The 26,851-nt window shown below is 35.3% G+C and overlaps 5 protein-coding genes and 1 pseudogene across 8 annotated transcripts; 2 read left to right on the forward strand and 4 right to left on the reverse strand.

Moving 5' to 3' along the window:
- Positions 1–5,039: 5,039 nt before the first annotated feature.
- On the reverse strand, positions 5,040–5,175 carry LOC125217289 (U4 spliceosomal RNA; annotated as a pseudogene).
- A 1,058-nt stretch (positions 5,176–6,233) lies between these two features.
- TMO6 (TARGET OF MONOPTEROS 6) lies at positions 6,234–7,796 on the forward strand. Its single transcript, XM_048112026.2, has 2 exons — positions 6,234–6,402; positions 6,813–7,796. The coding sequence occupies exons 1-2, from the start codon at positions 6,361–6,363 to the stop codon at positions 7,530–7,532; spliced, it is 762 nt and encodes a 253-aa protein (XP_047967983.1). The 5' UTR covers positions 6,234–6,360; the 3' UTR covers positions 7,533–7,796.
- Positions 7,797–10,580: 2,784 nt separating this feature from the next.
- RIP5 (ROP interactive partner 5) lies at positions 10,581–14,306 on the reverse strand. 4 transcript variants are annotated; one of them, XM_048118656.2, is made up of 4 exons: positions 14,132–14,306; positions 13,128–13,229; positions 12,435–12,690; positions 10,581–12,304 (listed from the first exon to the last, which is right to left on the reverse strand). In XM_048118656.2, exons 2-4 carry the CDS (start codon positions 13,145–13,147, stop codon positions 10,766–10,768), a joined length of 1,815 nt encoding a protein of 604 aa, XP_047974613.1. In that variant the 5' UTR covers positions 13,148–13,229; positions 14,132–14,306; the 3' UTR covers positions 10,581–10,765. The 4 variants fall into 4 exon arrangements, with proteins under 4 accessions (XP_047974613.1, XP_047974611.1, XP_088925392.1 ...); XM_048118654.2 differs by having other exon boundaries at positions 13,128–13,237; positions 14,132–14,305; XM_089069266.1 differs by lacking the exon at positions 14,132–14,306 and adding an exon at positions 13,341–14,093.
- Positions 14,307–17,673: 3,367 nt separating this feature from the next.
- Positions 17,674–19,897, forward strand: TET4 (tetraspanin4). Its single transcript, XM_048115731.2, has 2 exons — positions 17,674–18,243; positions 19,408–19,897. The coding sequence occupies exons 1-2, from the start codon at positions 17,740–17,742 to the stop codon at positions 19,741–19,743; spliced, it is 840 nt and encodes a 279-aa protein (XP_047971688.2). The 5' UTR covers positions 17,674–17,739; the 3' UTR covers positions 19,744–19,897.
- Positions 19,898–19,986: 89 nt separating this feature from the next.
- LOC125214629 (uncharacterized) lies at positions 19,987–23,267 on the reverse strand. The gene is made up of 10 exons (XM_048115733.2): positions 22,885–23,267; positions 22,703–22,733; positions 22,350–22,498; positions 22,033–22,124; positions 21,903–21,910; positions 21,728–21,799; positions 21,439–21,606; positions 21,162–21,257; positions 20,709–20,831; positions 19,987–20,376 (listed from the first exon to the last, which is right to left on the reverse strand). Exons 1-10 carry the CDS (start codon positions 22,902–22,904, stop codon positions 20,323–20,325), a joined length of 813 nt encoding a protein of 270 aa, XP_047971690.1. The 5' UTR covers positions 22,905–23,267; the 3' UTR covers positions 19,987–20,322.
- Positions 23,268–23,680: 413 nt separating this feature from the next.
- LOC125210727 (E3 ubiquitin-protein ligase RSL1-like) lies at positions 23,681–26,519 on the reverse strand. Its single transcript, XM_048110309.2, has 3 exons — positions 25,787–26,519; positions 24,688–25,448; positions 23,681–23,981 (listed from the first exon to the last, which is right to left on the reverse strand). The coding sequence occupies exons 1-3, from the start codon at positions 26,459–26,461 to the stop codon at positions 23,876–23,878; spliced, it is 1,542 nt and encodes a 513-aa protein (XP_047966266.2). The 5' UTR covers positions 26,462–26,519; the 3' UTR covers positions 23,681–23,875.
- Positions 26,520–26,851: the final 332 nt, after the last annotated feature.

Consider the following 26,851-nt stretch of genomic DNA (forward strand, 5'->3'; position numbering starts at 1 on the left):
TAAAATGATTAAATGGATACATCCAATTTAGATATAAGATTGCCAAATTTATGTCTAAGTGATGTGGCATGTAGACCTTTTTCATTTCCAATTGTCAAAAAGTTATTGGTGAATGGTGAGGCACACCAAATCACCATGCCATCATGGTGTGGAAGAACTATGGAATTTTTACTCCCGGAGTAAATCAACACAGCCAAGTAGGGCCGTTTAGTGTGACGTCTGCAAATGGGCCGCATGCTCTTCGATGACGTGTGCACTACTCGACTCCGCCCACAATTCCATTCTATCCATATCCATACATATGGAGTAACATGTTTTCATTGTGTCTGTTAAAATTTGTAAAATTAAAATATGAAATTCATTACTACGAGTCTATGACACCAACTGTTTGATCTTGTTCTATTCATTTTAACATCATTCACGCGGCACAATCTCCGGAATGCAGTATATTTTGTTAGTGTGATGTTGATTGTTGGTTGCATTCACATTTGATACAAGGCATGAGACAAATTCCAAATTCTTAAATTTACCTAATTGAATTAATTTATTTTTCTAGTAAGAAAGAATTTTACTTTCATTTTTATAGTACTGATGATACTACTATTAAATTACTTTTTCTTCGTTGAAGTGAATCTTCTACATAATGCAAGGGGTTGGCTTGCCTCCGAGCTCACCGGGCTAGAGGTTAAATATAGTTCGGTCGAGCTGGGGCAAAAAAAAAAACTCACCCAGCTCGAAACGGATCAGGTTAGTCGAACCCATTTCTACTTATTTAATATAGTTGTATATATTTGATTTTAAGAAAAAAAAGATTAGAAATTATATTCAAGAGTTTCAAGTTCAAGACCTTTAATCTAGACGGAAAACATAATCTCTATAATATAGTAATAAATAATTTTAATATATTACAATTAATTATATCCAAAATATCACACAAATCTATCAGACTTATCAGGCCTCAAATTCGAACAATTATCTGGGGAATTTTTTCAACTTGAATTTTTTTTTCCAACCTCTATTTTTCTAGTTCAATCCAATCTTAATATTGGACAACCCAATTTTACTTTAGTAAACTCAAAATGTTTGTTAGTGTGAATTAAGTATTTACTTACAAGTGGTGAAGTGGAGTATCAATTGAAATTTCGCTAATGTGGAAGCAGATAAAGTATATAATATGGACATCAAACTAGAAGCCAAATACTACCAATTTAATTAGGAGTAATTACAATATAGCCGATTTGAATAGAAGAGGGGCCCACCCACTACGGGATTGATATGGACAGCGTAGTTTCCTCGTAACGCTCAAATATTCGTCTGCTTCGGATTCCATGTCTGCTGGCATCATCTTGTGGGCCCAGGCTCTCGCCACTCGCATTAACCGAATGTATACATATTTTATTTTTAATTTATTTAATTTAAAATTTACTCATTTCTATATTTTGAATAGAGTTTATGTTCATTCTCATTAAAATAGTACTCTAACTTCTTCTTTTTTTTTATCTTAATATGCTCGGCGAATCCATACATTTTTGTCATTTAAAAATGAAAAAACATAAAATGACTATTTTTGTGGTATAACACAGAATATATAAGGGAAATTTCTACTCATTTTCTAATAAACTTGGTTGCTCTGTTAAATTTAGAATGTATTGTCAATGAATTCACTCTCCATGTGTCTCACGCTTACTAAACAATCCTGAAAAAAAAAGCAATATTGCAAATAGACAAATATTTAAAGTTTAGTATACTAATAAGAAATACCCGTCCTTCTGCGAACAGAAGCCACATTTTACCATTTTAGTCCGTCCGCGAATAGAAGTCTCGGTTCACTTTTATCATAAATGGTAATAGTGTCTCACATCCTACTAACTTATTCTACTCACATTTCATTTAAAACTAATAATGCTACAAGTGAGACATATATTTCACTAACTTTTATACATCCACTTTTCTTAATATTTCTTAAAATTCGTATCGTTAAAGAACTAGACTTCTAATGGCTGACGGAGAGAGGGTAGTATTCATTAAAAATGCAAAATAAATATACTCAATAGTAGAAACTAGAAAAGTCAGTCAATGAATGTCCCCACATACCCTTCTCGCGATGTCCAATGATAAAGTAATATTCCAATAAATTGGTACATAAGTACATTATTGAGTTTGTGGAACAATTTCTTAAATACATGTGTTACATTTATAATCCATGAAAGAGATAACAATATAAACTATAAAGAGATCTATTGCTTCACCCTATTTAGCAATCAAATCAAATGGTATCTTAATTATATTTGCATCTTTTCGCTGCTATATCTCATAAAATACTTCATTCTCCTAACTCGTGTAATTGACTATGTTTTCGTGTTCAGAAGGAAAAAAAATTAATCATAAAATATGGAACATGGAACATAATGTGTTGATACATGGCTTGAAAGATGTTTCCATCAAACACACTTATTATGTTGGTGCACTAAGACTAAATTAGTCTTCGCCGCTTAATATAGACTACCAAATACTGCATCATCAATGTCATTCGAGCTTCAACGATGTTAATTTACTCCAAATTTAAATGTTTAATATGTATTGATAATGCATTTATGATATCCACTGCATTTTTTAATTAATAATGTATTGAAGAAAGTGTTTTGAAAATTTTATTATAATTTGGTATTTTTCTTTCTTTTTTACTATTTTTTCTAATTACATTAAGTCATTAACAATGTGCCAACGGGCAATAACTACTAATAGTAATAACAAAATACAAGTCGCACCATATATATTTAGTTATTTCCAAAAATTGCTATAAAGTAACTATATAATTTATGGTCAACAAGTTGTTATTATTATTATTATTATTATTATTATTATTATTATTATTATTATTATTATTATTATTATCATCACATTTTTCAATTCCAACATTTCGTTTTCACTTTGCCCCTCGATGATTTATTTATTTTGACCAGTCAACCAATTTCGATTGACGCTGATAGCCCAATACGACCATGGTCCAACATTTTCCAACATATGGGCCCGCATTGTTATTAGCACGTTACTATTGAAATTAAAGTAGATAATTTCAATTACTCAACTATTTTTGTTCTTGATACATTAAATAATTGTAAATGTATCCTACGTGCTATCTTAGCAATGTAATTCAATGATATTTTTCATCGGAGTATGAATCGCAATCTGCTCATTTCTAATTAAAACAACAACAAAAATATCTTCCAAATGTATCATGTACCGAACAAATCGAATTTAAAAAATACTTACGAGATCAACCAAAAGTCGAACTAAAATATTCATTTTTATTTGGATTATTAATGATAATGATTAAGTTGGAATACAAAGATTTAAAATTCAAAGTGTACCCTATCAGTCGAAGAATAGCTAAAAGTGAGCCAACAAATCAAGTACTTAACCCTTGTTTTGTAATTTTGAAATACTATATAGTATAGTGATTGGAAGTGGGGCAAATTAAAGCTAGGGACTAGTAATAGGGTAATGAAGGGATGAGTGGAATCAATGATTGTCCGTTTGTGATATGTATCAATCTTTGATAGATTATGACATGCTTTTATATTTGGTGTGGTCACATTGATTTTCACACCTTCTCATGACTCTTCGTCCCTTTAGTGGTGAGGCTTGGGAATGAGAAAAGAAGAAATATATTGGTACCAAAAGTAATTGTGGCTGTGTGGGGTTTTCATGTTGGCTATTCATTGAAATTTTTGTTACCATACTTTATTTAATAATGATAAACTTATAACTATATAATTAATACATTGGGTGAGATGAAATAAAAAACTGATTCATATAAAAGACAAATAACTTGAATTTTATATAATTTATAAAACTAATAACAACATAAATTAAAAAATATAATTTTAACATAAACTAATTTATTTTATCAGAAACGACGTTCATATAAAATATCCATCATAACACTCTCAGTATATATAACAATACATATATGGGATGCGTTAAAATGACAACACCTCTTAAAATAATATCATACCACCATTTCTAGCCAATCATTTATACACGTGGATAAATAATCAGCTGTCATGTGGCAATCATAAAAAATGCTCAAGGGTAAATTTTCTCGGTCACCAATATCCAATACACTAGATAGCAATATCCATTACAGTAGATAGCAATTACAGTAGTTTTTTCTCGGCCAGCAATATCTAATACACTAGACAACAATCTATAGATTATTGTGTATTGTTTATACTATTGTTGTATAGCGTTTATAATATTGCTTAGATGTGTGATGTCATAATGTCAATTTATGAGGTGTTGTGATTTTAATGGTATATTGTTGTTATTTGTTAACGCCTAATAAGTCGAGATACTTCCAAATAGGCATGCCAAGTATTCCGGCCTGCGTGTAATAATCATTTAATTTGCATGGAGATGGCATATTAAATTAATTAGGAAATCAATTTATATTACTCCACAACTTACCGAGACTAACTATATGACTCTGAACATTTTATTTGATAAAGACCAATGCGATGAAATTTGACTTTTGATTGATATTTTTCTGAATTGGAATTAATGCACCAGAGATATTTATGTTTGTTATTTTGGGTACGTAGCATCCTATGTTTATGAGTAATTAATAAACACAAGTACACAACAATGTAAAATAATTGATGAATAAATTATGATATATGTTCATATAGGGGGATCTTTGACTAATCACAAATCTTTTCATCCCAAATAAACGTTTATATTATGATAATCATATGTTGGTGGATCGTGGATTGCATGTGTCGTAGAGTTCATACCTTAGTGGATAAGGAAATTGATCTAATCATTTCGTTAAGATTCTTTTATGTTTTTTCTCTTCTTTTACTAATTAGATAATTCTGTTTACCTTTCTTTTAGGTGTGGTTTATTTTTTTGGCTATCTTGAATCCTTATTCATTACCTTCGATAATTGAATGTTTTTCTATTATACTCATATAAAAAAATAAAATTATTAAATGTAATTTTTAGAGTAAAATTTATACTCTTTTGGTTATTAGTAACAACATTTATTATAGCCAAAAAAAAAAACTAAATTAAACGTATTAAGATTTCCGTCTTTGGAAATAGTTTTCAACCAGCAATAGACGTGTCTCGGTTAGAACCTACAAACTGAGTCATTGCTCGAAGTGCAAAGATTTCCGCATTAATGTCGAAATAGGCAATAAAAAAAAAATAGTTATGCTGATCTCAAATAAATATTAGGCTGCATCTAGCCTAAAACATGTATAGGAAAGATTTTTCCTTAAACTTATACTCTCTCCGTGTAATAATAGGAGTTCCATTTTATCATTCATTTAACTTGTGTATTACAATAAACTTATCCAGCTCATATAGAAATAAGATCTGCATTTCACTAAATTTTTTAATTCATATTTGTTTAACCCCACGACAAACAAAGTTCCCTAATAATGAAAGGAGGGAGTAACTAGCAAATCACTGAATATTTCAGAAATACCCTGTGTTAATAAGTTATCAAAGATCTGCATTTCACTAAATTTTTTAATTCATATTTGTTTAACCCCACGACAAACAAAGTTCCCTAATAATGAAAGGAGGGAGTAACTAGCAAATCACTGAATATTTCAGAAATACCCTGTGTTAATAAGTTATCAAATACTAACTGACAATATTTGGTACATGCACCTAATTTCAGTTGCATTCTCATTTCATTTGTGATATCATGCTATATTGCTATACCGTTGGTTGATAGCTTAACACCCACCTAAAACAAAAAAATTTTAAAACGTCTTGTATTGATATTTTGAAATGTTTACCATTTAACCCATTTAGAGTAAATCACAAACAAAAACATATTATGTGAGTCTTTGACCGCATTAATTATGATCAAACTACATTTAAACTCCTAGGATTACTAATTACAATAAAAAGAATTTTGTGGACACCCAAGAAAAAGACCCAATGGAAATCTGAACACAAAATTCTTGTCCATTCTATTGTTGTGTGTGTGTCTCTTCAATCTCTCTCTTGAAATTACAAGAGCTTGCTGACTGAGATTGCTTTAGGTGTGGGCCTGTGGCATGCCAATTTCTTGCATAGATCACAATTGACAGGGACACGCATCCCCATTAGATTAATTAGACATTCTTGTAATCATTACTTTCTCTCTCTCCTCTCTCTTACATATCGACAAACCCCACCTCGTCTCCATCCCCTCTGCGTCTATATATATTGAGCTGCTCATCACCTTCACACACAACAAACCTTTGCATCAGCCCCTTACATACTTACCTCATTTCTCAAGAAATTAAAAAACTAAAATTTGAAGGTGAGTTTGTATATCTGAAGAGATCGATCTGTTGCATGCCTATGGATTCTGCTACTGCACAAGCTCATCATCACCAGGTTGGGATATTAATTATACTTTATCATGCTTTTTTTCTTTTTTTTCTTTTTTTTTTTGCGGAAATTTGATTGAATGTTGTTATGTTTTACTCTCAATTGAGATAGCTTCCTTTGTTTGTTTATGTTTCAAAATAGTAGAAACAAAATATTGATTGACGAAGTTAGTAATTTGTAGTGAATTAGTACTATTTTACTAGTTAAAAATTGATCAAGTACGAAGAGTTGTAAAAAACAAATCCATTTCTTGAACAAATTTAATGATATAGTTAATGTCTTTGATAATCCCATGATATAAATTTACTTTTTTGTGTTATTGCCACTCAAGATCCATTATATATAGTGCAATAAATCATTCCATGAATTATCATCAAAATTAATTTTAACTAATTTATTGTGATTAAATTATTCAGGAAATGGGATCACAAACACTAGAAAGCATGTTGGCAAGCACAAAGGCGGCGCAGCCTGCAAAGAAGCCACGGCCGGCGGAGCAATCCCTAAAATGCCCTCGGTGCGACTCTAGCAACACCAAATTCTGCTACTACAACAACTACAGCCTCTCCCAGCCCAGGTACTTCTGCAAATCCTGCAGAAGGTACTGGACCAAAGGCGGCACGCTCCGCAACGTCCCCGTCGGCGGCGGCTGCCGTAAGAACAAGCGCTCTTCAACTTCCGGCCGCCGCAACCACGACCACCCTTCGCCCTACGATCCAATGCCCGTGTTCCGGAAGCCGACACCTGGCGGCCGCCTCGGGCTGGACGACCCCGGTCTCATGGATGCCCTGAGGGACGGGCTTCACAACCTCTCCGGTGGCGAGGGGGGTAGTTTCGGAATGGAATGTGGAGCCGGGTTCGGGATAGGTCTAGGGAATGGAATGGAGGTAGGAATTGGGGCACTTGATCAAGAGATGGGATTGATGGGGTTTGAGGAATTTTGTAGTGGTGGGGGGGCCGCTGGAGCAGGTGTCTGCTCCAGTGGGTCTGGGGGAGAGAGGTGGGGATTGAACACGTGGCAAAACGGTAGTGGTGGTGAAGGAAGCTTGAGTGACCTTGAGTCCACTAGGATTGGAAGCTGGAATGGGATTGTCTCGTCTAGTTGGCACGGGCTTCTAAATAGCCCTCTTATGTAACCGGGCCATACTGGGTCGAAATTTCGATAATATATAGAGAGAGTGTGATGTGTTGATGGAGGGGATGCATCTTTCTTAATTTGGTTGTGTATTGAGAAAAGGATATTGGAATTATCTAACAAAGGGCATAACCTAATGTTTTGGGGAAATTTGCCAAACTACACTAGTTACCTATAGATTTTGTGATCGTTTACATTCAAGTATGAGTCTCTTGTCACATGAATTTTCTTCATTTGTTTAATGTTGGGAATTTTTTATGTTTTAGTGTCTTATGTTGCACCTCTAGATTTTGTCTCTTTTACTATGATTTACAGCAGCCAAATTATAAACATAAAAATCTAACAAGTTCATTTGTTTAATGTTGGGAATTTTTATGTTTTAGTGTCTTATGTTGCACCTATAGATTTTGTATCGTCATATTTTAAATTGCAAGAAAACAGATAATGATACATGACAAATCAAGAAATTTCGAAAAATCATTTAGCCTTGCATGATTTTCTACATAGTTTACTTAAAATTGGATTAAATTTTTTAGTCCTACAAACTAGCATCAAACGAGCCCTATTTCCATGGATTAGGAGTATTTAATATAGAGAGTGCTAGTGTAGAGTAATATTTGGCAATTCAAGTAGTCTAGAAAAAAGAAAAAGCTTTCTTACACAGGAGAGTTTCAATTTCTCGATAGTTTAAATTGTGTGGTGTCATATTATTTCTTCAAACAGCAATGTCTCGAGAAAAGTTTAATTTCCTGTATTTTCCTTCTGTTGATTTAATTTTCCGGGCATGTTTGATTTCCTTGGGAGAGTAAAGAATTCCCGTTTTAGAATTTTGGCATATTTGGTTAGTTTATGTATCTAATACCTTAGCTGGGGTTTGGTTTTCCATATAAAATAATATCAAGATATAATTTAGAATTCAGTTGAGAGATTTTAGTCATATGTGTTAGCTATGACTAATTTTTCCATGACTATTTATCTAGGATTGAGTTGTGAAATTGAATCACATGAACTAAACACATTACAAATTTAATTTCGGATATAATCTTGTAAACCGAACACCCACTATATAAACTAAGAACAAATCTGTGAATAAGAAATAGAAGTGGTGCAAATTTTCAAAATTATTATGTGGATTATCTCTTACTTTTATGTAGATATTTGCTCATATTAATAAGCAAAGATGAAGTATAATTTAGATGATAATGATTCTATTCAATACGATTACTTCAGTCTTCACATATCCAAGAAACTAGAATTTAAGTTAGCTAGACCAAAAGATTTAGGCGTGGTTCAGAGTTGAAAGTTGAATCAATACAGTTTCATACACTACAGATTTAGGAATATTATTTTTTGATTTTAAAAACACTGTTTATGTTTGTTGTTACTTGATGGAAATTTGGTCTCTTAACTTGCAAATGAATTAGGTTCTTTTTTTACTTTTTAGTGCTATGGTTTAGCTTTAGCTACATTTGTTAAAAAAAAAATTACGTAAATGATTGCAGTGACATTACATTATTGCTGAATTTTTTATAAATAAGAATTGCTAGGCGAGGTACAGTATTTCCCATCAAATTCATGTTAATAATATTTGTATCACAGGAAATTAATTAACATTCCTTTCGAAACATCGGAAAGATTTTCATTTTATCATACACGCAAGTTGATACATAGTTGTTTCTACTTTTTTCTCTATATAAACTGGTTTAAGTTTCGGTGTTTATTTTACTATTTCTCACGACTTAACAAGCAGCAAATAAAGTATTAACTGCAACTAAATACATTAACTTTGGCCCAATTTTAATTTACCAAATGAGCTTAGATATTTGAGAATTAAAAATCAGTTTCCAATTAAAATATATTCTTCGTTACCGTTCAAGTGAGAGCCTGATTAATATACCGCAAGTTGATAATGATCTTGTTGGTTTTTGCCTAAAATATAATGAAATAAATGGTAAACATACTAAAAATTTAAGATCTTGTATGAATATTATAGGATTAATAAACCAATATAAAAAATTAATATTGAATAAAGTAAAAGTAATAAGTAAAACATAAATGCAATATAAGAAAAATTAAACAAAAAATTAAAAATGGAAAAAACAGGGCTAGTAAGGTAGAAAAGAAATAGAAAAATGATGTTTCAACTCTACTGATCTGCAACCCCACAGATTAAGAAGAAGCCGAGAACAGTTTAGAGTGACATTTGATATTAGTCCATTAGCATTCAAAGCTGCTCATAGCTCTTACAGCTCTTAGCCTTGCCAAGAATGGACTGCAAATTCTATTCATCCAAAAAAGAACCATTCATTCAAAGAGAGAAAAAACATTAGAAAATAACTACACACTACAATTGTGCCGTTGCGGCTTCGCACTAATTGATTGTAATAACCCTAGGAATGATGGGTCTATTATAGAGATTTATGTAGGCTTTCATGGGCTTCAATGTTTCTGGGCCTATAGCATTCATATCATTTTTATTTTATTAATACTCCTAGTAATTATTGTCCATTTGTATTACTAGCCTAATTCATTCTTTATTCCGCGGCTTTAATGATTTTAATACTCGATCTTCTACCAACTTTGTTAATTTATCTCTCATAAAAAAAATGTTTCATATGCTTTTTTATGTCTAGAAAATGTATTTAGGCATTAAACCAACACTATATTTAATAATAAAAAATCACTAACATTATTACATCACTTGAATATGGTACTCACTCCGTTTATAGTAATGGAGACGTTTCTTTTTGGCACGGAGATTAAGAAAATTGTGCTAGGTGAGTTAAGTAAAGGAAAGAAAGTAGAAAATGAAAAATGTACACTATTACTATGGAACGTACCAAAATGGCAAAATGACTCTATTACTATGGAACGGAAGGAGTATCAACCAATCTGACATTCCAGACAAATACATAAATCATATACGGGTTTAGTTCACTTCACATAGTTTGAGTAATATTTGCATTCAAAAAAATAATACAATTGAACTTCAAAATTAGATGGATAGTTATACCAATCACAGAACAATATGGAACAACTGAAGAGAGAGTTAGAGAAGCTAGCATAGACATTTGGTATCTTCATGGGGAAACACAGACATAGATTTTACAGCTCCTTCTGAGTAAAGATAGAAGTATAAAACATAAATAAATGGTTGTCTTGGTTACACAGAGTAATACTCCACATAATATGGTTCAAGCAGTGAAGAAAACCAATGCTGAAATGAATGGTCTCCTATTTTTGTGGCTTCTTCCACAACACCCCAAACTTCCTCAGCTTGTTACCATTTTTCTTCTTCATCAACTCCTCATCAAGATCGTCCGCATAAGGCGAGCTTTCCTTCCCTGTCAGAGGGCTGTAATGACCATCCATCGACCCCGTCCTCTCCATCATCTGCCCGTTGTTGTTCCCTGCTGACAGCATCGCAGCAGCAGCCTCCGCAGCCTTCCTCCATTGATCCGACTGCACTTTCAGCCTCCTCAGCTCACCTTCCATCTCTGCATTCGTTGCTTGCGCCGCCTCCAGCTGCTCCCCCACTCTCGCCGCCTTCTTGTTGCTCTTCTCTATCTCCTCTGCCATGTAGCTCACATTCATGGCCGCCTCACTCTCAATTTCCTCGCTCGTTCTGCCATTCTTCGCCATTTCCTTCAGAATTTCATTCTCCTTCGACGTGCTTTGCAACTCTGCCTCCTTCAGTGTCAGGCTAGCCTTCAGAGTTTCTATCTCGGCTTGGAACTTCTTCTCCAGCTCGCTCTCCCTCTGCCCCGACACAGAGTTCTCGAGCTTCACGGTGAGGCCCTCGTTCTCTTCAACTATACCTTGCAGTTCGGTCTCCTTGTCCATCAGGTTCGCCTTGAGCTCCTCAATCTCGTATTTGGATCTCCGGATTTCCAACTCCAGCTCCGATTCTCTCTGGCTTGATGCAGATTTGAACTTTTCCACCGTTTCCATAGCGTCTTGCATCTGCTCTGCATTACGACTTCGTTCCTCGTTGTATCTTATCTCACCGGCTTCTAAAACCGACCTCAATTGCTCAATTTCGAGTCTCAAAGAACTAACTTCTATTTCACCTTGGGAGTCTTTTTTGCCATCACTACCAATGTCAGCCTGGAGTTTGCTCACAAGGTCTTCCAAGAAACTAACACGAGCTCTCGACTGCTCCAGCTCAGAAGCAATGGCAGTATACTCCTCGGTGGTCTTTAGTCCATCCAATCTAAGCGTCTCCACCATCTTCTTGGCCGTTTCTAGTTGCACCAGAGTCTCTCTAACGAGCGTCTGCGCCTGAGCTTCGGATTCTTTGCTACACATTACCTGTTGTTTCATTTCTTCCACGATCAAGAGCGTCTCAGACAAGTTCTCCTTCAATTTAATGAGGTCGTTTTGCTCAGATTCCGAGTGCTTAGGTTGAGGTGCCTCGGACTCAGCTACCATCTCAAGCTGAACCTTAAGCTGCTTGATCTCATCCAACGCAGAAGCCAATGCAGCCGAGTCATGAGAGCCCTGCTTCTTGATAGCGCCGAGTTCAGATTGTGAACCCAATTTTTGTTCCTCAGACACAACTTCCTCCGAATATGGCTGCTCAGAGAGGTGTTTCTGCAACTCTTCGAGCTTCAAAGATAAGGCCGAGAGCTGCTGGTTAGACTCCTCAGCATCCGTCTGAGCTTGCTTCTTTTGTGCTTCCGTAGAAATTAATTGATCCTTGACAACTTTCAGATCATGCTCAAGCTGAGATATCTGACTCTCGAGCTCAGGTATTTTGCTAGGCCGTTTCTTCTGGAAATCATAGAGATTAATTCTTTTAGTAGAACACACAAACTTGTACAAATTCTTAATGCAAGCAGCCATAAATACGAGCACATTCTGATTGTCGTTGCATAAGTAGAGAAGAATGAACTTTTTGTACCTCAGACAGGGGGCTTCTAGGGGATTTGTGATCAGTTACTTTAGGACTTCTCTCTTTTGGAGCTCGGCTTGCTTGGTTTGATGAAGATGCGGTAGGGTCTAAGAAACGTGGCCCTGTCTTAAGCTGACGCACCACTCTTGGAGAGACCTTTTGAGGAGCTTCTGCGGATGAAGCTTGAGGGGACGAGCTTTTGAGAGACGCCTCCGAGGATATAGATCGAGGAGAGCTCTTCTGGGGTGCATCTGATGGACTACTTCTGCATATACATCAAATCAGATGCATTTAACAAACAATCGTCGTAACAACAGATAGAAATCAAGAGGCTCTATAACAAGACTGGAAATGAGGTGTACAAACATGAAAGCAATACACATATGAAAAAATGAAGAAAAACATACTTTTGCAGCCATACAAACGGATATCAATAAAAAAATATCTTATGATAGTAGCAATCTAAACATCATAGAACTCCCAAAATATATGAAAACCAACAAACATATTGCATGATGCTAGAAGTGGATTCTAAGTGGAAATACAACAATGCTTGCTAGTTCTTCTCTATAGAAACAGGACTAGAACACACACAGTTCTCACCCAATAGCTCACCAATTTCAAGATTTAATCTAGAGATTCAAGCACCATACTATTATATCAAATGTTGTATTGCTACATAAATCATGAAAGGAATCATACCTTGCTTTAGGGGTCTGCATATCTCAACCAGTGGTAACAGAGTAAATTCAATGTAGTGAAAGGAAAATAGGCTTCAGCTTCCTAAATGGTTTCTACCACAACCTGCAACACTGCAGCAGTTTCAAAAGCTAAATAAGATAAATGATGTAAAAGATCAAAAAAAACATGAGAATCCAATGAAAATAAATGCAGTAGGGTGTCCAAAATCCATACATTTAAGGCATGAAATGCATCTACTAGTCCTCACACAACCGCAGAGGAAGGCATTAAGTCGATTCACGCAAAATACGGATACAAAAGCCGTGGTGAGATCAATCAAAAGGGAGTGTAATGAATGAATCATAGGGTGCAAGAACTCAATGATCAAGAAATGTAGGCGTGATACACATGCAGCATAAATGCAGTCACGAGGCAACCACAGCTATAAAAGGGTGGGGACACCCAAATTGGGCAAATATCACTTCCATCCGCCATTGCAGCCGAGAATGGTGGTGAAAAACTAAATCTTGTTTTCAACAAAAACCATTATAATAATGCAGGTGATGAAACAAGTCAAGAGTAGCAGTTGCAAATGATTAATCTAAACGGTTTGATTGAGATACCCAAGTCAAATGTAAACCAAACAAGAAGTTGTGTTTATATTTGGTGATTAAATTAATGGCCGTTTCTGCTCATAACTGTACAAGCAGAGAGATTCTTTACTTTTTTTCTTTTTTCTCCTAGAGGCAGAAGAAAATTTAAACCAAAAAAAGATTCTATTTTTTCACCAGCACTTTAATTTTCAGATACATTTAACTCTTGAAAAGTTCAAACGCACATAAAAGAAGTAAAAAGTGCAGCTGCATTTTACAGATTCGACGATTTCCAGCTGAAAGAAACAATTTTTATCCAAACCCATTTTCCAAAAACCTAGGATTATGACGAAGGACTCGGAATTAAACGTGCAGCTTTGAACGGATTGCAAGTTTCAAGAGGGAGAGGGAAAGATTGTGTGTAGTCCTTACCAAGAAAATGTTGAAAAAGAGAGGCTGTAATTAATGTTGCGCTGCAGCAGAAGAATTTAGAGACATTTTTGGAAGAAGAAAATAAGAAGGCATAGTTAGTGGGGGAGAAGGAGCTCGGTTTTCTAGGCGAATGGTGAAGTGGAGTGCGCATCAAGTGGGTGGAGCCGTGGAGGTATGCTTCATTATACTGAGTTTAAGACAAAAATTTAGGAATATACAACGGCATCCACTGCTTACCAAAATTGCTAAACGAGTGATTAATAAAAAGAAAGAAATAAGATAAGAAGGAATGAGAAGAAAATAAAATAAGAAAAAATTATTTTTTCTAGAAATTAAAAATGATTTAATTATATTAAAACTTTCTAAATAAAAAAATAGTCAGAAATACTACTAGTTATAGAGGAGAAATATACAACCTTTTTTATATACACATACCAATTTTGACTATCACGTGATTATTTATTTATGAAGAAGTGTCTAGTCGTGTTATGACTACAGTTATCAAAATATTTTATCGGCAAACTTCGTCTTAACGGTCAAATTTTTTTACATAGTTCTTGTTAGTTCTTGTTAGATTGAGATTCAATTTGAAGAAGGTATTGAGCTCGATTCAAAATTTATTTCCAACTGATATGATCATTTTTCAACAAAAAGAAAGTTTTAATTTCAACGTAAATTAAAACAAAAATAATAAAATGGAATCGGAATACGGTGTCAAACCATTGTGTGAGTACAATAATAAGTCGAATCATGAATTTATTCAAATTACAAGACCGGCTACAAATCATTTGCTTATTTAAAAACCACCATTGCCTAATAACAATAACCTCAAATCGGTTGAATTTTAGCTGCGGGAAACACAATTCGGCTGGATTATTTTTGTGTCACCATTAAACAAATAAAATACTCTATCAACCAAGTTTAGAAAAAGTAAAATATCTTTATTGGGTTTTCAATGTTTCAAATTATTAATAAAAAAACATGGATGTGACCTTCGAGAAGCCGTTGCATTCCTAGGAATCTAAGTAAAGAAGAGTAAAGTCATTATTAAGTTATGTCTTTATATAACGTTATTTAGTTGCAAACAACAAATCAATTATTGAATTTTGAAATTGTAGTTTTTTAACATAAGTATCAGTAATTGAATGTTTGAACTTGATTTACCGTAATTTCAAATTTCTGACAGCAATACTATACACACAATGACACATAGAGAGAACTATTCAAGCTTCTTCTTTTTTTCAAATTATACGTACGAAAAATAAGAAACATGTTCTATGTTAGGGACTTGGCAGACTATTGAAATTTAATCAACTTACAAATGTTCTATGTTTAATCAACTTACAAGTCAAATAGCACCATTAAAATGCATAAAAAATAATAGTAATCCAAAACAACATTTGAGAATATATAAAATTAGTTGAATTTAGAAATTCAATTTTATCGTTTTCTATATAAATTAAATCCAAAATCAGAAATTCATTCAATAAAATAATGAATCGATCATAAAATTGAGCGATGTGTTATGGATGGAATATATGATCTCATATTGAACTTTAAAAAAAGGTTAATTATACATTTGAAATCTAGAATTTAAATCAAACTTTAAAATAAAAAGTAAACAAAAAAAAGACTATTACAATAGGACAAAATGATAACATATGTAACTAAAAATTTGGTTGGAAGATTTTGAAGGCAAAAGTGGGACCCATAGGATGCAGGATTCTCGTAGTTGATCACATGCGCCTATGTTTAAGGCCAATTCCGTCTATTTCAGGTCACTGTCCTTGTCCTTAAGTTTTCCACACTCCATTTATTTTCATACTATTACTAGTAGTGGTACATCATGGTTTTCATATACTCCCTCCTTAGGAGTCACAGTTTGACCGAGCACGGGTTTTAAGAAATGTAAAAAAAAGTTAGTTGAAAAAGTTAGTGGAACGTGGAATCCATCTTTTTATATTGATTTTATAATAAAATGTGTGTGAAGTGAGTTAGTGGAATGTGGGACCTACTTACCATTTATGGTAAAAATGAAGTGTGACTCTTAATTGGGGACGGACCGAAATAGAAAAATGTGACTCTTAATGGGAGACGGGGGGAGTAATAAAATAAAAAATGTGTTATGCATTATTGCCCTCATTTTCAAAAAATCGTTCATGAAAATACATTCTAGCGTTAGCACAAAAAAAATTTAGCATCTGTTTGGTAAAATTAACATCTCCAAACTTAACAATATCTACTTTCTAATTTTTTAAACAATCTACTTTCATGTTATTGCTCCTAAATCATATAGTAAAAAGAGTACATTTCCTCCAAAAAAAACGGTACATTTGTTGGTGAGTTGTTATTGTAGACGGTAGTATTATGAAATAGACAAAAATTATATGGATCTGGATTATTAGATCCAAGTACTCCAATTATAGTTTTTTGAATTATCAAATCTTACATAGGTAGGCACCTGCATCTGACATGTACTATGAATTATAGTCTACTACGTGACAAAAAAAAATGGACTAACAATGGAGCTGGTTGTCAATACAGACTACCAAAATTTGTCCTATTTTTTCATTTCCGTCCGTTTCCAAAATTTGTTTCATTTTATTTTTACTATTTTTGATAGTGGATCTCATATTCCAATAACTCATTCTTACTCACATTTTATTATAAAATTAATATATAAAAGTAGCACTCGCAATCCACTAACTTTTCCAACTCACTTTTCATTACATTTCTTAAAACCCGTGCCAGGTCAAAGTGGGACAAATTTTGGTGGGCGGAAGTAATATAAAATAAAAAATCATACTCCACAAGTCACTAGAGGAAGAAGGGGTATATGATTGAGTTGAAGAAACTTTTTCATTAATAACATAATTCCAGTGCATTGTTTTATATTGGTCAATACTGTATTGCAACGTTACTTCATGATTATTCAACTTCTAACCTATTAAATTGAATGAAAATGTCATATTTCCCTTAATTAGAAATAATTGGAATGTCAAATGCTTATTTAAGCTCGGGAACTCTTTAATAGTTTTATTTATAATGCATGTGATGTCAATCTCACATTATAAAGAGAAGAAGAATAGGATTAACATTTATTTACAGATATAATGAATCATCTTTTTCGAGAAATAAAGGTCCCAAATTAACAGTGTGATTCGTCTAGTTATACAAAGGCCCAACTATATTGGTAAGTTGGGCTAAATATCAATTGGCCCATATCTTTTTCACATAATTTTTTATGTGAAATTTTTTTTTTTACTCCGTATGACAAAACAATTTGATTAAATATATCAGCAGCACTATATTTGTTGATCAAACGAAATTTTTTTAAGTTACTCCAATTTTAAATTCTCAACCTCATCAATTTTATAGTATGACCAAATGCACTCTAGCTAATTATTTAGATTTTCAAATAATTTAAAACCTAAATCCCTCACTGACTGACAATAAATCAATAAAATAAAACCAGAAAGTGAAAACAATAAAAAAGTGGCCTTTCCACAATTCCTATATATCTCTATCTGGTGCATATGCTCACTCACATTATTGGCATCTTTTATATACCAAACTCCCAAAATAAATTAATAAAAAAAAAATTAAAAATGGGAAAGAGCAACAACCTAATCGGATTCCTCAACTTCCTGAGCTTAATCCTCTCCATTCCGATCATAGGCGGCGGCGTATGGCTGAGCACCACCGACTGCATGAAGTTCCTCCAGTGGCCGCTCATCCTCATTGGCCTCACCGTCATGGCGGTGTCGCTGGCGGGCATCGCCGGCGCCTGCTACCGCAACGCCTTCCTCATGTACGCCTACCTGTGGGCCATGTTCTTCGCGATCGCCGCCCTCGTCTTCTTCATCATCTTCGCCTACTCCGCCACCGAGAAGGGCTCCGGCCGCCCCGTCATGAACCGGGCCTACCCGGACTACTCCCTCCAGGATTACTCCGGCAGCTGGCTCGCCGACCGCGTCTCCTCCCCAGCCCACTGGGCCAAGATCAGCGACTGCCTTCGCGCCTCGCACGCCTGCCGGAGCCTGCATAGAAACGTCGGGGGAGTTCCTGAGTTGGCCGATCGCTTCTACCGCAGGAAACTCACTCCCATTCAGGTAATTACTTCGTACCTAAATAGGAGGCTTAAAAGTAAAATGAGATATTTATTGACACACAGATTATAAAGGAAAATTGGAGGGAGTATATTTTTGCATGTTGATTAATATATCATTCCATGTGAAAAAATTAGGTTATAGTATTACTAGTTTTCAACCTTTATTACTAGTAGTAAAATGTGGTTTTTGTTTCTTCATTGGGATCAGTATTAATTGTGATTTGAAATATGAAAATAAAAGTAAAATTTAATGCGATCATATATGTGAGGAGGGAAGGCTGAGTTCTAAACTTTTAAAATTTCTAAATGGCAAAGGTTACAAGTTAAGAAATTCCCCCCATTTGGGAATGTGGATATGATCTATGCATGATCAACTATATAGCAATAATGCATAACCAAAGAGGAAAGTGGTGAGCTATCTAGCTTATAGTTAGGTTATTGTAGTCAAATTTAGTGTCACTTTAGTTTTTTGAGTATTTGATTCCATGAAAAGTAGAAATGTTTATTATGTATTGAAAGAATCCAGCAAATTAAGTATCTTCCCCAATTGGTTTTCTAATTTGTGCCAAGCATTGATACGAACCAATTGAAAATCATGTGGTTCAAATGAGAGCTCTTAAATGAGAATCAAGAATCATTTTCAACTCTATAATAATAAAATTACCACTATATTATAGATGCATCTTCTTGCTAGATAATACAAGATCAGAGTTTGAATCTTGAGTCGAAAGGTTTTTTAGTATAATTAATTTCAATGTATATGCATTGACTTTATATATATATATTAGTGACGTAATATAACATGTTCTCGCGTAAAATGTAGTTTTACGATAAGCCACCCTCTCTTTTACAATACAATAAATTACAGTGTTCTATCAAATTCTAGAGGACCATCTATGTTTGTCTTTTTTAACTTTTTTTTATTTTTTCGCTTTATTCTTAGTCCACTATATAATCTCTTTTCTCTTTTTCACTTCAAAAAGTTGGTAGTATGTTTTATCTATGTGATTTCTGTTTCAATCTGCAGATTCTTTTCCAAACTTATCTAAAAATATGTTAGATACTGACATTTATTGGCCTCAGAAATCAAATTTCCATTTAGCTTATTTAATTATGTAAATTCTAGCCATTATTTAGTTAGCACCACCAATTTTGGATATTGTAGTCGGGATGCTGCAAGCCACCAACGTCTTGCGGGTACACGTACATGAACGAGACGTTCTGGATCCCCGGTGAGGGGCAGACGGGAACAGACCCCGACTGCGCTCAGTGGAGCAACGAGCAGCACCAGCTATGCTACAGCTGCAGCTCGTGCAAGGCTGGCGTGCTAGGCAGCCTCAAGAAGAGCTGGAGAAGAGCCTCGGTCATCAACATTGTCGTCCTCGTCATCTTAGTTTTAGTTTACATCGTTGCCTTAGCTGCCATCAGACACAACCAGCAGCTCGATGACGCCCATGGTGAGACCCGTATGCAGAAAGCCCGTCCGAGCTGGCTCTTCTGATACATGGCCCAACCGTGAACTTGAACGAAAAAATAAAAAAAAAAGTATATGTAAATATATTGTGAAATATTTTAGAAATCATGATTAGAATGGAACTACTAATTGGAACATTAAATGGAATAAGATCTGTAATTTTATTTTACCAAACAAATAACAGATAATTCAATTTACCAATATCATTGGAGGGATCCAAAATTTCCAGTTTTTAAAATTTTACCATATCTATCAAATAACCCCTAAACATTGGAGATTAATCAGTAGATGATTGTCTAAATCAATTGTATACATGAGACAACATTACTATACTTATTAACAATTCATAAATAATGAATTACAACAAGGATAAGGTTCACATACTCTAATGCATCAAAGCAGCAGCTGATGTCTTTCATCAGATGTCTAAATTTGTACTATTTGAGCTTCTAACCAAAAAGAAGATCTCGGCCTAAAGTCTTCCACATTCGAGCACGCCCTGGTGTATTGACGAGATGAGAAATAACTTTACCCTCGGCTCAGCATGATTAGAAGCATGATGCATAGATTCCTATGAAATCCCCAGCATCAGCACCTTCTAGTAGTTCAGCTACAATCCAATTCCTCCCCGTTTGCCACTAGACCAGGCCGACCTAGTTTCTGCATCAACACGAGAGTTCAAAATCTCTTGAATTAGCTGTTATACAAAGTTTATCGTAAAGCAAAATAATCAATGTCTTTTGAAGCGGTATAAGGGACCTTGAATGTTTGGTAACATGACATTAACTATTGGCAAAGGGATCAGAATGAAAGAGGGGAAAGGAAATAACGGATTTTGTTGCTCTTTGATGGAAAGGAATATGCATTAAGGCAGTATGTCAGGAACATACTTTCGAGATATACTAGAAAATTCGTTAAGAAAGAGATGTATGAGTAGCTAACAACATCTCTGAAGTGAGAATTGATGCTTCGATTTTTGGATCGTCCTTTACCTCATTTAAAGAAGAGTCACTTTGTTTTTCAAGTTCACGCATCATATCCACATTCAGCCCATACCACTCATCGATCCAACCGAAGCAATTTCTATGACTTTCAAGGAAGAGTGCCTTTTCACCCTGCAGTCATATTATGCAGAAACTCAGACAAAGGCCGCCATTTCAAGTACTAAGTTGGTGTTGAACACTTACAAGAAAAGCAAAAAACATGATCAAATTAAAAGATGATGCAGAGTGTTTCATCCAAACTACATGGACGCTATAGTTGGCCTATGAGGTATATGCCTTCGTAATGTGTTTAAGAGAAAAAGATACTTCAATGTTTATTTTTCCTTTATATTAATATCTGTAATGCGCATGAAATGAATGAGACAAAATATAGGATTTATGAAAAATTATGACATTCAAGAAAACCGACAAACTGTTCTACGGTTCTACCAAAAATCATACCGCAAGCAAAGCTTGTTCAAGTTTACTGCCGAATCCCCAGTAAGGGGCGTCTATTGTCACCAACTTGTAAGCAGTCATAACTGGATAGCATTGCTCCTGAATTATTGAGGAACATCAAGTCAGTGAAGCTGAAGAAAATATCATCCCATTTTGGCCACGTTAAAATTATCTATTTTATGTTATTATTATTTTTGTAAAGTTCTTAGGATAAAAGAAGAAAAGCACAGACATCTTTGGTTCATTCAGGACCCTATATAAATGAAGAAGAGATACCAACCTGCCATCCATCTAATAAAGGACCACGGCCAGTTTGCGCTGATTGAAACTGAGAAAAATCGAAATTGCTAGCCCCAATCATATAGCTCCAATAATCATTGTAATCTGAAGCTATGTCAAGAGCCTCCACCTGCCTAATTGCTAATTGCTCTTTAGTAAGGCCATGCACCTACAGGTTTAACGAGAAACAAAAAAGGGAAAATGAGTCATTTACTCGCTTAGGGAAACACCTAAATCGCAAACTTGTTCCCGAATTATCATGAAACCAGGTAGGTGGTGTTACAACTTACGTTGTCAGATAGACCACAGCCAGCTGTGTGAATAGTTTCTATAGTAAGAATAAACCTCGTGAAATACAGGCACTGAAATACATCAACACACCAAAAAAAAACATTTATTAGAATCCAGGAAGATCGCCCGTGGACAGAGTCACAGAAAATCAAACACCTCACAGTATTTATTTACCTTGATAACTGCTCGAGTTGGGTTGAAATTCGCAGCCATGAACATGAATATCAATGAAAACATTTTAGGTGAAAGGCAACTCAAACAGATTCAGGTAATGGAGTAACATAAATGAAAAGAGATGACAAACCTGATTTACACCTTGGATATGCATTCCAAGCTTCCTCCTGCATCACAAGAGCATCGGCCGGGGCAAATGCAGTTAACCAAGTAGGAGCTTTGCTGAAAAGTACAAATAAATAAACCCAAGGTCCGTGATCAAAGTAGAATTTCGTGCCAGATCGAAACAAGAAGAACTAAAAACACAACCAAAATAAACCACTCTTAACAAAAAATAGTAAAATGCTTAGGAAGAGGGTGCAATGATGAACAACAACCGTAAAAATAAACAAGTACTTTGATAGAAGAAAACTCCCAAAACTCTGCCAAAAGCAACAAAAAAACTACCTTTGCAGCCTATAAATTTTCAAAGTGTATTGGCCTTTTCCAAATTCGTCATCTTCGAAAGGTCTGTTCTCCAACACCTCCACCCCTTCCGTTGAATTGGTGTTCTGTTGCTGCATTTTCATCACCATGTACATCTGAGCTACTTGAAACTGCCAAATAGTAACAAAATAATCAGACACAGATATCTTTACTGCAAATGAGCATTACATCAAATTTCTAATCCCTCCGTCCCTTAAAACTTAAAAGTCTCCACTAAGAATGCTTCAATCATAGGTGATCCTTAGGGCTTCAAAAGTTGTTATTTTTAAGTTACAGAGGGAGTATATTTTTCTCAAAACATCAATTGCAATTACCTCTTCCACTGATAAAGGCATAACAATCCGACTGCGCCACAAACCCAGTTAAGAAAAACAGAAAATTGATTTTAACAGCACAGAAATCAACAAATTGCGACATGATCAATAACAATATGAACAAATAAACAGAAAGAGGCAGCCATAATTCAGAATAAATGGAGATTTCTAAAAAAGGATACAACTCTTTAATCTGAACCATTTTCAAATATGCGCAGCGCCTCCGTTCCTTGGAAAAATGTTGAACCGCAGAGAAAAAAGAAAGAATTTTGTATTAAAGAACGGAAGCGGCGAGGATTGGGTTTGATATGGTCAGAAACACAGGAAAGGAAAGGAAAATGAAACAATAGAAACGGTACGTTATGTGTTAAGACGGTGAAGGAGAAGGAGAAGGAACGCGTGTCGATAACCATATTTTTCCTCGATTCTAGTATTTTATTATCATGGCAACTCAAAATGGAGGTTTCAACGTTGGAGACGGCCCGACCACAACCATTCGGGCCGGCCGTCCACCGGTCCACTACATGTATTTTCTAGACACTTTCCTTTCTTGGAATCTTTGTATTCGACTTTTCAAATGTTTGGACTATATTCTATTGAATTTTCAAATGTTTATATTTTTTATGCAATTTTTGATCGGATGTCAAAGTTCTAATTTTGGAGTAAGATATCAAATTTATTTTTCATAAAATTTCGGATTTTAGATCGGTTTGAGCAAAAATCAAATCTGATACCCGAATGCTCATCTTAAGAGTTAAGAATAACTATTGGCAATTATTAATCTTATAAATTTACATAAAAATCAAGATTCAATTGTTAATTTTATCAAAAATATTGTGACCATAAGTTATTCTCATCATAAAAAATAATCCATACTCCTGTGTTTCCCAATGGATTTAATTATATCTTCGATTATGAGAAATTATTTATAGAAACTCATCAAAACTTGAATATGAAACTAGAAGCCAAGCGTATCCACATTACCAAAAATGTGCAGCACGATTACACAAAAATTGCGCAGGAAACAAAACAAAAGCATATGGATGAGTATGTTATATCCATCAGATTCTCATCTTGCAAAAAGAAAGTCAGCCTGCCTAAAAGTGAGCTTTACCAAGGAACAAGGAGCGTAGCAGCACCGAGCATCACACTCTATCTTGCTTCTTCTCAATCTTAGTTATCATATACGATGTTGTGCTCGTCCCAGATAGGACAACGACATGTAGCTTTCTTGTTTCGCCATTCTGCTCCACATGTATAGCAAAACTCGTGCCCACACCTGCATATTCGAGTTTGGATGATTTGAATCTTCAAAGTGCAAAGCAGGGTAAAAATCTCGCGATTAACAAGAACAATGGTATAGTTCATACAGATTGAAGAACTTAAAAACAAGAGCTTTGGAAGAATCGTAACGCAAGGACTTAAAAGGTGGCCTGCACACCAATAAACAGGTGAAATATAGCCCCCGGTGGTTGAAAGTAATCAAAATAACATGTAAGCAATCCATGTTACCAAAAATTGTATAATAGGTTTGCTATGACTCCCATTGCCCACAGTACTTAGATCATTGGATAAACCAGTAATGCATTGGTCGTATAAACAGAAGATCAGCGCAAAACCAAATACAAGAGGCAAATTGTATCGTACTAGGATTTCAAATCATATTTAAAAACTAGAAACACGTTTTTCTTCAAAAAGAGAAGGGCCATACACTAGGGCCAAGGTTGACAGACAAGAAAGATAAACATCAAGGAGAGGAACCCTAAACCCTATTTAAAAACTAGAAACATGTTTTTCTTCAAAGAGAAGGGGGAAATAAACTAGAGTCATGGTTGACACTTGACAGACAAGAATGATAAACATCAAGGAGAGGAGCAAATTTTTGCAGTCAGATGCTACCAGCAGTAATTGGAAGATTTGATAGTGTCAGTGCATTTGAGAAACACATGAATTAGCAATCATGTTCCAATGACTGAAGTGTATACCTGCAGTAAATGTGGTAGCATCCTACAGAAAGTGAAACCATATGGCTGCACTGGGGACATTGACGCCAGAGATTCTTAGTAGCCAATGACTTCAGTTTCTTTTCATTACTGGAGCTGGGATTACCGGTTTTAAATGCAGAGCAGCTCATATTACTATGCCAAGGGACTTTGCAATTGATGCAGAAAAGGCCACCACAATGAGAGCACTTCCTACAACCCAATACTTCAATAGCATCACCCTTGGAACCTTGAAGCTCTGTTTTCGATAACAAAGTAGAACATCTTGAGTAGGGGCAATAAATTTTCTCCGCTGGTGGGATTGATTCTTCCTTCACACGCTGGCACATTATGTCGAACAATTCCGGAGTCAAGAACTTTCTGCAACTATCAAGTTCCAACAGAGATTTGCAGTTCTCACCGGGGCATTTAGGTAGAATGCCCTGAAGCAACTTATAGTGGACATATTTTGACATACATGACAAGCAGTAGCTATGCAGACAACCTGCAATTAAGAGCATCTGATCCACATCAGTATCTTCCAAACATATTGTGCATGTCTTCATCAGATTCTTTGTGCCACTGCTTCCTGCTGATCGATTGACCTCAAATGCAATTGCCTTCCGAGCAAGTTCAACAGCAAACGCATTATCATGGCGAGTTACAAAAGATGCACCAGGATTGCCTAATTTCCGCAGAAGAAGATCTATCTGGTTAGATAGCACAGCAAAAGTTTCCCTGATCTCCCGGTTTTTGCCAGTGATCTACATTCAGAAAAACAGGATCAACATTAAGTCATTGTAATGCAATAGCTCATAAAATCATACTATGAACGTGAAAAAAGAAAGGAGGCTATTAAATCCTAATAGTGATGAATAAGCCTAACTGGAATTAATGAGATCTAATTGAGATGGATGCACCACATTAGGAATTTAGGATGTACACAAGTTATTGATATTCATTCAGGCAGACTGAAAACCAAGAATCCCAACAACTCAATCAATTAGAGTACAAATTTTCATAAATCAGTAATCAGTTATTAGTTCATCCTAAAATAAGGAATGTTAATCAATGATAAACAATAATGCTGGCAATCACTAACATGCGAGTACAGCAACCGATTATCAGTAACGATGGTAACCCTCTTTAACTCCAGCATCACGGCGGCTTCAAGTCCTTCAATCAAAGCTTTCAACTCAACCATCTCTTCACCAATAATCTGATTTTTTCCGCTCAATCCCTTGCTCAATTCAAACACCGAACCGCCATTGTCGTCACGTATCACAACCGCAACGCCGCCCACGATCCCCTGCACCAAACCCTTGACGTAAACCCTAAATCCGCAACATTTCCCATTCAATGAGGAGGAGGAGCCCTCTCCGTAAGGCTTCTGCAGCTCATCCCCGATTTTCCTCCACTCCTCCTCCGGTATGTTGGAAATCTCGCAGGCGAAGGCGCGGTCGTGGACCTGGAGGCACAAGTCGAGGCGGAGGCGCTTCTCCGCGGCCTGCGTACTGTACTGGTTGAGGAGCTCGCACTCGAACTTGTAGAGATCGTCGCGCTGGAGGGCGTCCGACAGAACGGGGCCGAAAACGGCGTCGTAGGTGAGTCCGTCGGCATTGGGGGAAGAAATGGTACCGTCGAGGAGGGAGGCGGTCAGTGCTTCTTCCAACTGGAGATTGAAAGCGAAATCGGAGTCGTCCGCCATCGTAGTGTAGCAAATGATGCCGTCGATTTTCGCGCCAATTATTAGGGAAGCCGTTACAGAGGTGATCATTTAAATGTGAATTATTACTGCTACCCCACGACTCTTCGTATTTCGACTTCTGGAGTTGATGAAGTATTGTTTGAGCTTATTCTACTAAACATTTTCCAATAACTTATAACCACCTAAATAGCTTATGCTATTTTAAGGAAATTATATCTCAATTATATAAATCCAAAAATTTCTAACTTCCTAAATCGCTTATGAATTATCCTTTCTATCTCAAATTTAATTATTGATCTATTTTTGCCAATCGACTGACCGTCTAAATTCCCCAGCAATTTCAGTGCATATATATTTAAATATACAAATTTATAACCCGAATATATAAATAATCAAATAGAAATAAAAACCAAATAAAGACTAGTGACTTTCGAGAATCCACCTCAGGGGGGAAAGAAT

This window comes from Salvia hispanica, chromosome 3, assembly GCF_029641045.1.
Source record: "Salvia hispanica isolate PSC_SH4W2 chromosome 3, Shi_PSC_v1, whole genome shotgun sequence".
In the NCBI taxonomy this organism is placed as follows: domain Eukaryota; kingdom Viridiplantae; phylum Streptophyta; class Magnoliopsida; order Lamiales; family Lamiaceae; genus Salvia; species Salvia hispanica.

Bases quoted from the DNA above. Each gene is read 5' to 3' on its own strand.
- LOC125214629 (XM_048115733.2), bottom strand. From the start codon at position 22,904: ATGGTTCAGATTAAAGAGTT. The intron at 22,499-22,702 runs GTAATTGCAATT...ACTATTTGGCAG, and splicing joins TGCCTTTATCAGTGGAAGAG to TTTCAAGTAGCTCAGATGTA. The intron at 21,607-21,727 runs GTAAGTTGTAAC...TTAAACCTGTAG, and splicing joins GCTGTGGTCTATCTGACAAC to GTGCATGGCCTTACTAAAGA.
- TMO6 (XM_048112026.2), top strand. From the start codon at position 6,361: ATGCCTATGGATTCTGCTACTGCACAAGCTCATCATCACCAG. The intron at 6,403-6,812 runs GTTGGGATATTA...TAAATTATTCAG, and splicing joins CACAAGCTCATCATCACCAG to GAAATGGGATCACAAACACT.
- RIP5 (XM_048118656.2), bottom strand. From the start codon at position 13,147: ATGCAGACCCCTAAAGCAAG. The intron at 12,691-13,127 runs GTATGATTCCTT...ATGTATATGCAG, and splicing joins ATGCAGACCCCTAAAGCAAG to AAGTAGTCCATCAGATGCAC. The intron at 12,305-12,434 runs GTACAAAAAGTT...TATGATTTCCAG, and splicing joins CTAGAAGCCCCCTGTCTGAG to AAGAAACGGCCTAGCAAAAT.
- LOC125210727 (XM_048110309.2), bottom strand. From the start codon at position 26,461: ATGATCACCTCTGTAACGGCTTCCCTAATAATTGGCGCGAAAATCGAC. The intron at 25,449-25,786 runs GTTAGTGATTGC...TTCTGAATGTAG, and splicing joins ATCGGTTGCTGTACTCGCAT to ATCACTGGCAAAAACCGGGA. The intron at 23,982-24,687 runs GTATACACTTCA...TCGAATATGCAG, and splicing joins TGCTACCACATTTACTGCAG to GTGTGGGCACGAGTTTTGCT.
- TET4 (XM_048115731.2), top strand. From the start codon at position 17,740: ATGGGAAAGAGCAACAACCTAATCGGATTCCTCAACTTCCTGAGCTTA. The intron at 18,244-19,407 runs GTAATTACTTCG...TGGATATTGTAG, and splicing joins GGAAACTCACTCCCATTCAG to TCGGGATGCTGCAAGCCACC.